Source organism: Capricornis sumatraensis, chromosome 9 (genome assembly GCF_032405125.1).
Source record: "Capricornis sumatraensis isolate serow.1 chromosome 9, serow.2, whole genome shotgun sequence".
Classification (NCBI taxonomy): Eukaryota; Metazoa; Chordata; class Mammalia; order Artiodactyla; family Bovidae; genus Capricornis; species Capricornis sumatraensis.
Genome location: NC_091077.1, coordinates 68,435,748 through 68,449,694, shown reverse-complemented (window position 1 = coordinate 68,449,694; position 13,947 = coordinate 68,435,748). Strand labels below are relative to the sequence as shown.

Sequence of the window (13,947 nt, the reverse complement as noted above, 5' to 3'; positions counted from 1 at the left end):
CCAAAAGGAAATCAACCTTGAATATTCACTGGAAGGACTGATGCTGAAGCTGAAGCTCCAATACTTTGTCCACTTGATGCGAAAAAGTGACTCATTGGAAAAGATCCTGAGGCAGGGAAAGACTGAAGGCAGGAGGAGAAAGGGGTGACGGTGGACAAGATGATTGGATGGCACCACCGACTCAATGGACATGATTTGAACAAACTGCAGGAGATAGTGAAGGACAGGGAAGCCTGGTATGCTGCAATTCATGGGGTCGTAACGAGTTGGACATGACTGAGTGACTCAACAACAGCAAAGACTGCTCTCTACCTAGATCATCCTTTTCAATACCAACAGACACGTCACCCTTTCAGGACCCTCGGATGCTACTCTCCCTTCCCCTCATCCCACCTGCACATGCATCCCACCCACTGGAGCGCTGGAGGGGGGAACATGGGATGGGGTGCAGCTTGGGAGCCCCCTTTGCTAGGAGCAATGGGCACTAATCAGCTCAGAGATGCTGCTTAAAAGCAAAAAGCTGACCTGGTCCTTAGGTGCATCTGTGTGTCACCTGTTTGTGGTCCTGCTTTACTAAAGACTTCACAAAAAAATTGGCCACAAGTATCTCCTAAATTCAACTGACTCACAAGAGCTGGACTGAGCCTGGCCTTTCTCAGAGTCCGCTGGAAAGTATGCCTTTTATCTTTGGTGGCAAAACGTGCCCCTTTGGGTTGATGATCGCATGTCTGCAACTTCTGGCCCGACAGCCTGAGCTGCTCTGGTTCCTGGGAGCCCTCCCCTCCCCACCCCACAGGCCGCTCACCACTGAACTGCTCCGGTTCCTGGGAGCCCTCCCCCTCTCCAACCCACAGGCCGCTCACCGCTGATGTTGAGCAGGTGCGTGAAGAAGAAGGACTGCTTGTGGAAGTCTTCGATGGCTAGGACGATGGGTCCATCCAGGCTGCTCCGCAGGGTCTTCTTGGAACCGCTTTTGTCCGCGATGAGCGATTCAAGCATGGTCCGCACCATGTACAGCTTGAAAAAGAAAGGAAGATGGGAAGGTCAGGGGCTGGCCCTCCATCCAGCAGAAAAGGTTGCTCTGTGTTGTATTTCTAGTTTTTTTTTTTTTTTTTCTGTAGATATCTGCCCTGAATAAGCACTGTCTTAAGGAAGCACCAGTTTAGGGTTGGAGAAGTAAACTTAGCATGTATAACCTTCAAGAAGGAGACGGGCCAGCCCTGAAGGATGCTCTGCCTGGGGCTGGGGGCCTCCCGTGGTTTCCAGGTCTTTCAAGGCCCAGGTTCTTGCCTTCTCTGCTTGACCAGGGCGTGGGCATCAGAGGAGAACCTCATTCCACGTCACCCTGGAGTCACTCCCCGCTCTGCTGGACCGCCATGGTGGCACCAGGGGTACAGCACCGGACTCACAGTCAAAAGCCGGAGGTTCAGGGCCACGCAGTGCCACTGACTTGCTGTGTGACCTTGGGCACAAAGTCCCACTCTGGGCCTCAGTTTTCTTATCTGCAAACATGAGGAGGTTGTACCAGATGCTTTCTCCAACCAGTCCCTTTCAGTTCTAACATTCGGAGGAACTGTGAAACGAGGTAGGTCAGAGCGAGCCCCCCACCACCTCAAGTTTCCAGTCTTCATTACCGAGGGACAGCGGCGCTGTGCCCTCTGGGGGCGCCAGCAGCATGGCACAGCCGAAGTGCTGGGCGGAAAGCAGGTGAAGGTCAGTACTTACAGGAGGCCTACTAGACAATTAACTCCTGCTTACAGAGGGCCTTAAGTGCAAAGGGCGCAAGGGCTAATCTAGATCTTTCCACACCATGTGTCTTTGACTCTTAGGGCTGGAAGGGGCCGTGAGGAGCCAGGCTAGTCCATTCCTGCCGCCTCCTGGAGAAGTGCACCCAACCAACCCAGCCAGGCGGTGTTATACCAAGGATCGGCAGCCTCTTCGGCCCTGTGTGCCACCAGTGGGGTGAAACAAAGCCCGCGGGGACCACTGGCAGGCCTAAGACATAGATGGGAGAGAAGAGGAGGGAATGGGAGGGCAGGAGAGACAGGGAAGAGGGAGAGAGGAGAGAGAGAGAGAGAGAAAAGCAAGAGGTATTGTATACGGTGGGAAAGCCGCCACGACTGCTAGAGGCCACCTGCCGACCACCTCTGAGACACTCCAACCTCCCTCTGCCACCACGTCCATCCTCTGGTCTTCTCTAGCACCTCACCCACCGAGCACCTGGGCTGGGCTGGGCTGGGCAGCATGGCCACAGAGAGGAGTGGCACGCCACCCCTGGCACAGCACCCTCCTTTGTGGTAAAGGAACTACGGAGCTGCGGGTCATCAGATAGTCCACCCTCTGCAACCCTGTCGGTGGGCACGGCTGACCGTCCCTAAGACTCGAGAGGCCCTGTTCTAATGATGGCCTTTGGAGTCCTCCAAGAAAAGATTCTTCAATCCCATCTGTGCAGATGCTGACCGATTTGTACCGGATTCTAACTATCTGAAATCCAAGAGGGGGAAACGCTTTCCCCGCCTACTTTTATTAAGCAGACCATTTAATTCACCGGAACAGTCACCTCCCAGCTCTGCTAGATGCCACCTCTACTGTGTTCCCAGGGCCCTGACAGAGCCCCAGGGTGGGAGTCAGGAGACCTGGTTCTCGTCCCACCTCCACCTAGACTCACCTTGTGACTTGGACAAGTCACGTTCCCTCTCTGGACCTCAGTTTCCCCATCTGCAAAATGGGGAGAGGAACTAGTTTGGGACTAGTGTGTTTCTAAAGGCTAGTCCAAGCTGAGCATCCAGGAGTCCCTCAGGTGTGTTCTCGCCACCCTACCAGAACCTGGGAGCATTGGTAAGGGCCTGTTGGTGACACTCCGTCTCACATTACACAAGCATTCCTTTCTCCCTCCCTGGCCCCCATTGCTCTCTCATTCTCTGCCTCTTGGCCCCCTCTCTCCTCCTTTTCCATTCTCTCTTTTGCCTTGCCCAGAAGAAACACCCAGAAGCCCTGCTCAGCCCCTCCAGGCCATTCTGGACATTTACACAGAACTGTTTGTAGAAGCTTCCTTGAGAAGTTTCACATCTCTCAAGCAGGCAAGGTAAGTGCAAGGGACCTGCTGGCTGAGGGAAGCTGCAATGATGGTGCTGCGATCCCAGCTCACCCTGGTCCCACCTTCCTGCCCCATCCCCATACCCAGACACAGACACACACACAGCGAGGGTCAGAGTGGGCCTTAGATGGCTCATTTCAGGTGATTCAAGGACTCGGGACTTTAGGGATAAGACATAAGGGTTGTGTGAAGCAAGAGCTCCCAGCCTGGGGCTTGTGGGCCCTGTAAGACTTTTAAAAGCTGTAATGGGTCCATTAGCCTTTTTCAGTACCTCAAAAAGCCTACCAGAAATTATTTATCCTTAAGTAGGTGGCAAGGATTTAACTAAGGTGCCGAGGTCCTTTACTTTCTTTCCCCCCAGATTACAACTACTTTGGATAAGCCACAGACAACCTCTTGTTCAAAAAGCTCTGGTTAGCAACTCTGAGTATCTCTGATCATTAGACTTTCTCTAAGGGGTCAAAGACTTTTAATTTGTGATTTTGGGTGTGTTCAGAGAATAACAAAAAGGATGTTTAGTCAGTAACATGATCTTATCCAAAGTTTTTATTTAACAGAGAAGATAACCAGAGCTCAGAAAGGTCAAGGCACTTGCCCAAGAACACACAGCAAGTCAGAGGCAGAAACTTCGGAATTTCTAAGCTAGGACGTCACTACAGGGGAAGGAAGAGGGGAGGTCAGGGTTCATTAAAAAGGGACAAGAGAGATGCATACAGGTTCCAGGTGAAACACCTCTATACTCTGGAACCTGTACTTCACTGGGCTAGGAGAGCCAGTTTTGGTATTACCCCCTTTTGCCAGATTAGACAACTGAGGCACAAAGAGACAGGATAACGTGCCCGAGGTCACACAGGTTTGTAGGACTAGAATCCAGGTCTCCTGAATCTTATGCTAGTGGTCCTCCCTCTTACATCAAAACAACACAGAAAAAGACACGAACAGCTGCTTGGCCCTGCCCCTTCTGCCTGAGGACTCCCGAGCCCACTGCCCCACGGTCCAGCCAGGATGACCTACCGTAGCCTGGCTGGCCTTTGAGTCAGCAGACTGGCCTGTGCCTGGAGCCGCTTACCTGTGTGCTGGAGGGACCCACGGCTCGCCGCGGCACCTTGATGTCAAATCCACCCTTGGGGTCCTTCTCCCCTTTCAAGCACGGGTCATTGGGGGGCTCACGGCCCCCCTCCCAGTCACAGATGGTTTTCCGAATCGCCTGTAGAACACTAGGGAAGGAAGAACCAGGATTCAGACCATCAGAAGGAGGTGCTGCAAGCTTGGATCTAGAGTCCACAGCGTCCAGGATCACGTGCCTTAGAGCTCCTGACGTGGCTGTGAACCATGCTCATCCCAGGGCTCCTCCCCCAGGGATTCTGGCTTCACAGACTCGGAGGTGCAGTCTGGAAGTCTGTATTTCACAAGCGCCCCAGCAATCCTGATGCCCACCGGCTATCTGAGAACTCGGCTCAGAGCCCATACAGTGGGAGAGAAGCTGAGTGAAGCGGGATGGCTATCCTTCTTTTTGCTTATAGAACAGTTTCATTAGTCCCATTTCATTCTCTGCATATTTAAAACTTTAATAATCGCTTATATGTGTTGCATACTCGCTCCAAGCTGTGGTGTGCTTAGGTTTATACATGAATTCTCTCACTGCATTATCTCAAAAGCCTATCGAGTAGGCATCGTTCTTACCCATGTTTTACAAATGAAGGAAACGGAGGTTCAGAGAAGGTAAGTAACTAAATTCACACAGCTATCCAGTGTGGATATGGGCTTCAAACTTAGAGATGGGGACATAAATTATCCCAAATGTCCAATCTCCTAAAAGAGCCTCCTAGAACTTGCTGGAACTCATTGGAAGGGTCCGTGTGTTCAGACATGTCCCTGGAAGCTGACTGAGCCGGGAACATCCTCCGTGGCCTGCACCCAGCACCCCTGATTTTGGACATGGCCCTAAAAAAGGCCATCTGAAGACCCACCTGATGAGGACGTTCTTCTTCTTCCGTACCGCCTGCCTTAGGGGCTCGCGAAGGGTCACCTGGGCAAAGTCCTGCAGGGCCGCGTAGATGGTGTTCCTGATGGCCTGGTTGAAGACGCTCTCCATCCTGCCCATGAGCACCTGCAGGCCTTTGATCATGGCGATCACCTGGCCAGGCACAGATCAAGGTCAGCTCACTGGCCTTAGCACACCCGTCCACCCGGTACCCTCAGCATGTCTCAGGGAGGGTGCTGGCGGAGACTTCCAGAAGCACGAGGCCAGCCAGCAATGCTGAGAGTGCCAGCTCACGGCTGGGAGGAAACGTGTACCAGAACAGAAGTCAGCACTCTGCTCCCCTCTCAAGGAAGTCCTGCTACAGAGCAAAGATGTCAGCCACACGGCGTGTGCTTCACCATCAGCGAAGTTTAATCCTGGCACCGGCTCCCAGCCTCGCCACTGACTAGTGACAATCGGCAGCCAGCCTGTGGACCGTGTTTTGAGCAGCACCCTGACTTTTGGAGGCCTCTCCACATACCATGTATCCACAGACAATATCAAATAGAACTCTTTGTTTTTTTAACCATAACATTTCTCATGGAATTTCCACAACCTTTGCTTTTGAAATAATTTGGCCAATTGCTGCTTGAATCCATAAAGTAGAATTCCTGTAGAAATCTTGTGGGCAAAGTACTCTACCCTTCCAGATGCCTCCTCACTAGCCCCTTAACTCACTGATCTGTCTGCAGAGGTGGAGAGTCAGGTGACTGTAACACGTGTATCATCACTGTGACCTTGCTGCTCAGTTGAGATCTGCCTGCCTGTGGGGCATGTCCTCGCTTCTGGGTGCCTGTCCTGTCCTTGCAATAATCATCCCTGTCCCAGCCCAAGGACGGGATGTGGATATTTATGCAGCTGCTCTGCCTGTTTCTCAGCAGGAAGTTTCACAGGATGGGTGAGGAACAGGGAGCTTGGTGTGGCCTTGAGTAAAACCACGTTCTCTAGACCAGCTTTACCAAACTTGAGCCTTTGGCCCCCACCAGCCTCAAGTGTGAACTTCTCGATTGGCTCAGAATTCAGAAGGGGAAAGCCGTGCCAAATGAGCCTCCTGACAATTGCCACACTCGCCACACCCATCCTGACGTATTCAATTCCCTCCCTCTGCACCAGACTGTAAGCACTGCAGAGGTGAGGCTCCGCAGACTGTGTAAGCCCCATCCCAGGGCTTGGGTCCCTAGTGGCCCTCAAGAGAGTTCTGTTGAAAACGTAATGAATACATGAATGAATGAGCTTTGGTGCTAAGACTTTATCTTCCTTTAAAGTGTAAAGGAAGAAACAGAATATCTGCGGCAGGAGAAATGGTAAGAACAGAGCTCAGAAGGGAAGGAGTTACGCTAGAACCAACAACAATGGTTTTGCTGAAGGGAACCTTTATAGTGCAGAAATAATGAGAGAGAAGCTCTAAAGGACTGTGAGGTCATGAAAGAATCTAGGCTTCTGACTGGCAATGAAACTAGAGCATAGAGACAAAGGAAGGACAAGATAATGAAGATGTTTCAGAATAATTCCAAACACAGAAGAGTATGCAGATCTGTTAGACCCAAGGGAAAATCTCTGCAACTATGGGCTAGGCAGAGATTTCTTAGCTGGAACACCAAAAAATTACAAACCATGGAATGATAGGTAAGTTGGGCTTTGTCAAAATTAAAGACAGTTGCTCTTTAAAAGGCAATCCTAAGAAAATGCAAATGCAAAGTCACCAATTAGAAAAAATATTTGCATTTTATATAAATTATATGTCTGACAAGGGGCTTGTATCCAGAATATATAAAAATTCTTTTTTTTTGGATGCTTGAATATTGATACAATTTTAAATATATCATTTCTGGAAAACAAGATGCAACATACATTTTTTTCCTCTTTTTTATTTTGGCTCAGATATTTGGTTGCAATTTGGAAAACAGGCTCTGTTTTCCCGGAAATCATGGTGGATTAATAAGCTTTTCTGATACAGAAAATATAAACACTCCTATGTCTCAAAAATAAAAAGACAAATAACCCAAATGAAAATGGGAAAAAATCTGAACAAATAGTTCTCCAAGCTATATAGATGGCCAATAAGCACATGGAAAGATGCTCAATATCATTAGTTATTAGGGATATGCAAATCACAACCACAGTGAGACATGACTTCACACCAATTAGGATAGCTAAAATAAAAAAGACAGTAAGTGGGGCTCCCCTGGTAACTCAGTTGTAAAGTATCTGCCTACCAGAGTAGGAGACACAGGTTTGATCCCTGGTCTGGGAAGATCCCATATACCGAGAAGCAACTAAGCCTGTGCCCCCAAACTATTGAGCCTGTGCTTGAGAGCCTAAGAGCTGCAACCACTGAGCCTATGAGCCACAACTACTGAAGCCCTCCTGCCCCAGGGCCTGCGCTCCACAGCAGGAGAGGCCAGTGCCAGGAGAAGTCTGTGCACCGCAACTAGCGCAGCCCTCACTTGCTGCGACTGAGGAAATTGCATCACTGCTGCAACTGCAGTGATGAAGCCACCAGGGAAGCCCAGCAATTCTGGAGTACTTAGCCTGTCCCTTCTCCAAGGGTCTTCCTGACCCGGGAATCAAACTGGGGTCTTCTGCATTGCAGGTGATTCTTAACCACCTGAGCTACCAGGGAAGCCCTGATGAAGACTCAGCACAGCCAAAAATAAGTATATAAATAAAATCATAAAAAATTCTTTAAAAGTTCAGGTTCTTTGGTTCAAAGTACAAATTTATTTTTAAAAAAAGACAGTAAGTGATGACAAGGATATGACTTCCATATCCAGGAATCAAACCCAATATAAATTACAACGCCCACATACTGCTGGTGAAAATGTAAAATGATCTAGCTGCTTTGGAAAACAGTTTGGCATTTTCTCAAAATTTTAAACAGAGAGTTACTGCATGATCCAGTAATTCTGCTTCTAGGTATAGATCCAAGAAAATGAAACATATTTCAACACAAGTACTTGTACATGAATGTATGCATCAGCGTTATTCATAATAGTCAAAAAGTTGAAACAACAAAAACACTAGCTGTCACTCACAACCCAGTATGAATGTGTCCTTTCACTCCCATAGAATATCTTTCAGTAATCAAACAAAAACCAAATCATATAGTCTAAGGTAGGAAGTAAGAATCCTGTCTCCAGAAATTACTGTTGCTGGTTTGGTATATATAAATACACACACTTACGTCCTTCCATTTTGAGCAAATGTGCAAAAGTATATTAATTTGAGCAGAAATGGCATCATTTCACCTGCTGCTCTTTAACCGTTTTTTTTTTTTTAACAACAATATTCTGTGTATATCTTATCATATCAGTACATCCATTTTAGTGGCTGCGGCATATTTAGTAACACACCTGCACCTTCATTTACTTTATCTGCTCCATACTGTAGGACATTTCAGTTGTTTCACATATTATGGCATTATAAACAATACGGTGATCAATGTGTACATATGTATTGATTGGCACAGTTGGCTTATTTCTGAGATATATTCCCCAGAAGAACTTCTGGGCAAATGACACGCACGTTAAAAATCTGAATAGAGATGATCAGATTGTCCTCAGAGAAAGCCTGTAAAATGCACAGTGGCCCCTCAAAGTATCTGAGAAGATCTATATCCCACTTTAACCAGCAACGGACATCGCCAGTCTTCTAGATCTGTACCATCCTGACTGATCAGCACTCTGTATCTTAGTTTTAAGCTGCAGCTCTCTGGCCTCTCATCAGTCTGGGCATTTCTCCTACCCCATTTGGCCATATGTCTGTCTCTTCTTTTGTTTCCAATGGAGTGACACTTTCTTTGGGATTTTTTAAGACCAGAATGAGTTTCTCACCATTTCTGAATAACAACCGGGGACAGAGATGAATCCGGGTGGGAGGAGGGGGCGAGCAGGTGCATGCGCGTGGGGACCAGGGCTGCCACCCAGCCCGGCACCCCTCCAGGAAGCCCCAGGCTGACACTGAGCAGCAACCTAGCGAGTGGGGGACAAGGAGACACAGGGAGTCAGCACCCACCTCGACGAAGGCGAACTTCTCTTCACTGGTGTAGTTGTAGCGCGTGGCTCGCTCGTACTCCTCGGCCGTGCCCGGGCAGTCCTTGTTGCAGAACTTGTCCGTGGGGTGAACCAGCTTCCAGGAGTACTGGGGAGAGAGAGGAGAGACCCCATGTCCATCAGTGGGTGAATGGATCAACTAAACCGGGAGAGTCCACACAACAGAGCAGCACTCAGTCAAGAAAGGAAATGAAGTATTTATCTGTGCTACAATGGATGGACCTTGATAACATGCAGTTGACACAAATAACCATGTATGATACCATACTATTTATAGGAAACATACAAAAATAGGGAAATCTACAGAGACAGGAGACGGCTTAAGGCTGTAGAGACAGGGAACAGGGCATGATTGTACCACGTGTGGGTTAGGTTGTTCTAAATTTGACTGGAGCTGCATAACACTGGAATACACTAAAAATTAATGGATTTATCTTTTAAATTGGTGAATGGTGTGGTGTGTGAATTCTCTCTCAATAAACTTGTTTAAAAGTGTTGGAGAGAGACAGGGGCAGACAGATTTCCAAGAGACCAGAGGTCAGAGTGGAGGGGACTGGGGAGGGGCAGACCCTCTTCCCTGGGACACCTACCACCTCCATGACGTGGGCGCTCCACTTGGATAAGAGCTGCAGGCCCCGCAGGGCCAGGTCAAAGAGCTCACGGTACTCCTCATCTGACTTCTGGCTGTCCAGCCCGGAGCCCGTCACCACCTGAGGAACATCGACCATCACCTGCACTGCCAACGAACCTGGCACTTTTCCACTGTATTTCACTGATCCCCCCAAGAACACTGCGAGGGAGGTGCTCTTATTATACCTCTTGACTGATAAACTGACGCTCAGACAAGTCCCTTGTTGGTCACATGGCATGCAAATGACTGAGGGTTCAAACTCAGGTGGTATGATGCCAGAGCCCCACTCACAATGACCCCGGTCAATTGCGGAGCAGTGGCTTTTCAGACTTTTGGGTCTGTGATTTACAGCAGGAAGTGTATACTATATACTGACTGAGGTATTCAATACAGCCATGAAATAACATTTTCCACAAAGAAACTTTGTGCTGAATACTTGAGACCTCCTCTGATTGCCCAGTGTTTCATACCAAAATGCTAATTAGAGATCACTTAGTTGACTTCACAACCAATTGCAAATGACTCATTGACTGAAAAGCACTGGTGAAGACAAACATCTATTTGAACATGTAATACATCCCACAGTGAAATAGAATATGCACGCATGTGCGTATGCACAGACATATATACGTGTGTGTGTACACATACACATATTGAGCAGTCCTCATTATCTGTGGGTTCTGCATTTGTGAATTTCCCTGTTCACTAAAATTTATTTACGGCCTCAAGATCAGTGCTTGCAGTGCTTTCACGATCATCTGCAGATGTGTGCAGAGTCGCAAAAACATCTGAATCACGTCCCCAGCTGAGGCTGAGCAACACAACTCTCTGCCCTCTTCAGATGTGTGCAGAGTGGCAGAAGCATCTGAATCACATTCCCAGCTGAGGCTGAGCAACACAACTCTCTGCCCTCTTGTTTCAGCTCTCACTGTAAACAAGTGTCTCCTTCCTGATCTACTTAATGCCCCATTTTCCACTTTCTTATACTTTTTACTGGTGATTTCACTATTTAAAATGGCCCCTAAACACCGTGCTGACTCTCTGTCTGTGCCTCTATAAAAAAGGAGGCTGTGATGTGCTTTATGGAGAAAACATGTATTTTATTTTTTAAATATTTATTTATTTGTTTCGCTTCACTGGGTCTTGGTTGTGGCATGCACACTCTTAGTTGTGGTATGTGGGTTCTAGTTCCCTGATCAGGGATTGAACTCAGGCCCCATGCATTGAGAGTGTGGAGTCTTAGCCACTGTACCACCAGGGAAGTCCTGAAAATAGGTGTTTCAGATAAACTTTGTTCAGGCATGAATTATAGTGCTGTTGGGTATGATTTAATGTTAACAAATCAACAATATATATTACGTAAGGTGACTTTGAGAAGGAAATAGCAACCCACTCCAGTGTTCTTGCCTGGAGAATCCCGGGTACAATGGAGCCTGCTGGGCTGCCGTCTATGGGGTCACACAGAGTCGGACATGACTGAAGTGACTTAGTAGTAGCAGCAAGGTGACTTTAAAACAGAAACGCATGTAAAACAAGGCTATATACGAAAAATCAGCTGATAGAAACACTGTGCCCAGAGGCTCACAGAAACCTAACCCTGTATTTTCTGGAGGAGAGATTACTTGCTGATTCAGTGTTGATGGCCACTTTATAGAATATAACTGTTGTGAATACCAAGAACGATCTGTATATATACATGGATAATGTGTACAATTTTAAAAATACCTCTGAGCCAGACTCATTCTTAGGTTATACCAAAACTGGACAAGAATTGAATGGGGTCCCTGGCACCTACCTCCCTGTTGGCTCAGATGGTAAAGTGTCTGTAATGCGGGAGACCCAGGTTCAATCCCTGGGTTGGGAAGATCCCCTGGAGAAGGAAATGGCAATCCACTCCAGCACTATTGCCTGGAAAACCCCATGGACAGAGGAGCCTGGTAGGCTACAGTCCATGGGGTTGCAAAGAGTCGGCACGACTGAGAGACTTCACTTTCACTTTCCTGGCACTTAAATTATTCCCATAGCTTAGCTTATGCTCAATTCATTGGCATATATATTTAAGGAAGCCAAAGGTTTGGGCTTGACCCTGATCCATGTCCACCAGGGGCCCTGCTAAGAATGTGGGCCACTCATCTAATGACCATACTGCTTGAATTTGCTCTCACTTCAGATGTGATCAGACATTTCCCTACTTTGGGTTTTGGAAAGAGTAATTACAGCTATTAGCCACATGGTGGAGGCAGTGAGCATAAATGGAGCAATGCAAAGTCATCTTGAGCTTCAAAAGGTAAAACAGGGATTGAAATCAGGAGACCTGTGCTTATTAAACCAACATATATATTCATTACAAGGTCTGCATAGAAAGAGCTCTAGAAGGATATATGAAAGTGAAAGTGAAAGTTGCTCAGTCATGTCCACCTCTTTGCGACCCCATGGACTATACAGTCCATGGAATTCTCCAGGCCAGAATACTGGAGTGGGTAGCCTTTCCCTTCTCCAGGGGATCTGCCCAATCCAAGGATCGAAGCCAGGTCTCTCACATTGCAGGGGGGATTCTTTACCAGCTGAGCCACAAGGGAAGCCCAAGAATACTGGAGTGGGTAGCCTATCCCTTCTCCAGAGGATCTTCCTGACCTAGGAATCGAACAGCAGTCTTCTGCATTGCAGGAGGATTCTTTACCAACTGAGCTATCAGGGAAGCCACAAACGATAATATATATATACCTCCAAATATTAATAATAGTGGGCTCTGGATGGTAGAATTTTATATGACTGATTTTCCCTTCTTTTGTCTATCTGTATTTTTTCTGAGGTTTGTACACTAATTGTGTTTCCCTATTTAAAAAAAGAAGAAAAGGAAAATCCAGTGCCAGTAAAAATGTAATTAGAGCAACCACAGGAGATTTTTATGACCTTCTTCTGTTCCTAATTGTATTTTCTGGCTTATTAAAATGATTTTTATAATTGTTTTAAAATATTTAGATGGTGCTATGAGCATGATTGTACAGAACTTTGTTTCTCTTGCCACCCAGGGTGGAGATGTTTAGATCCTGTACAGACTAACAATTACTGGGCTGTTGCTACCTGCTAGGTGCAAGGCATTTTCCATACATCATAGTGTTTAATCCTCTCAATGAACCTTTTCTGGATACTATTAGCTCCATTTTGCAGATGAGGAAACTGAGGCTCAGGGATGCTGAATAACTTGTGAAGGTCAGAAGCAGAACCAGAATCAATCCAAGCTCTGTCTGGCTCTTGGCCATTCTGCCCTCCTGCATCCAAATGTATTCCCTCACTCATCCACTCCTCAGGATCCCTAGGATCTTTTCTTTTCTGGAGGTCCTCACCTCTTCTCACCCTAGTCCCACATGGGCCTTCATCCCACCAGCCAGAGCAAGCTCACCTCACTGTTGCTGTAGCGAGCGAGTTCCGAGATGAAGCGGATATGGTCATCGCGGATCTGAACCATCTGCTCGCAGATATTGTACTGGGGGCTGATGCTGCTCTGGGTGCACGTCCACCTGGGCAGAAAATCAGGGGGTCAAAGTGGGTCCTGGCCCTGGGAGGGGCAGGATCCTTCCATCCGCTAGTTAGTCTTGTTGCTCAGCTAACGTGACTGGCTCCACTGGGAACAACCAAGAGGTGTCCTACCCACCAGCAACAGTGCCTGCTAAATTCCACCGTAGGCACTGCAGGCTGCATGGAAAAGACTTTCCTTCTCCTCCTTGGGGCTGGCCTCTTCTAAGGCCCAATCCCACACTTTCCCAGGTAACGGGTGTCCACAGTACTTACCAGTCACAGGAGCAGGGAGGGACTTGTAGCCTCTCTAGGGGTACAAAGGGCTGGAATCCAAGCTAAGAAAAGGCAAGGTGGGTGACCTCCCAGATCTGTCAACTGACCCTGGCAGCACTTTGTCCTATGGCTGAAGCTGCCATTGACAAAGGCCTTTGGGCAGGACTGGAAAAACCTAACGGGGTTGTGTCTGTTTTGCAACAGTGAGCCGGAAACAGGGAAGCTCTTCACCGAGAGAAAGCCACAGCCATCCTGAGAGGCACTGCTCTCTCTTGCTCTCATCTTCTCCCTCTTTCTCTCTTCTTTCTCCTCAACACTTCCCTCAATTTTTGAAAAAGAGATCTTTGAGAAA

General features: G+C 47.8%; 1 protein-coding gene across 3 annotated transcripts in view; it reads right to left on the bottom strand.

The window, feature by feature from the left end:
- The window catches only part of CYFIP2 (cytoplasmic FMR1 interacting protein 2), a 109,626-nt gene that overhangs the window by 72,220 nt on the left and 23,459 nt on the right, over positions 1 to 13,947 (bottom strand). For 2 of the 3 annotated variants that reach the window (XM_068981261.1, XM_068981262.1), the window contains 6 exons: positions 13,207 to 13,324; positions 9,763 to 9,882; positions 9,135 to 9,260; positions 5,068 to 5,234; positions 4,167 to 4,314; positions 864 to 1,017 (listed from right to left, as the gene is read on the bottom strand). In XM_068981261.1, the coding sequence (XP_068837362.1) occupies positions 864 to 1,017; positions 4,167 to 4,314; positions 5,068 to 5,234; positions 9,135 to 9,260; positions 9,763 to 9,882; positions 13,207 to 13,324 (833 nt within the window). Of the gene's footprint in view, positions 1 to 863; positions 1,018 to 1,920; positions 1,996 to 4,166; positions 4,315 to 5,067; positions 5,235 to 9,134; positions 9,261 to 9,762; positions 9,883 to 13,206; positions 13,325 to 13,947 lie in introns of all 3 variants that reach the window. The other variant, XM_068981260.1, reaches the window with a different exon arrangement.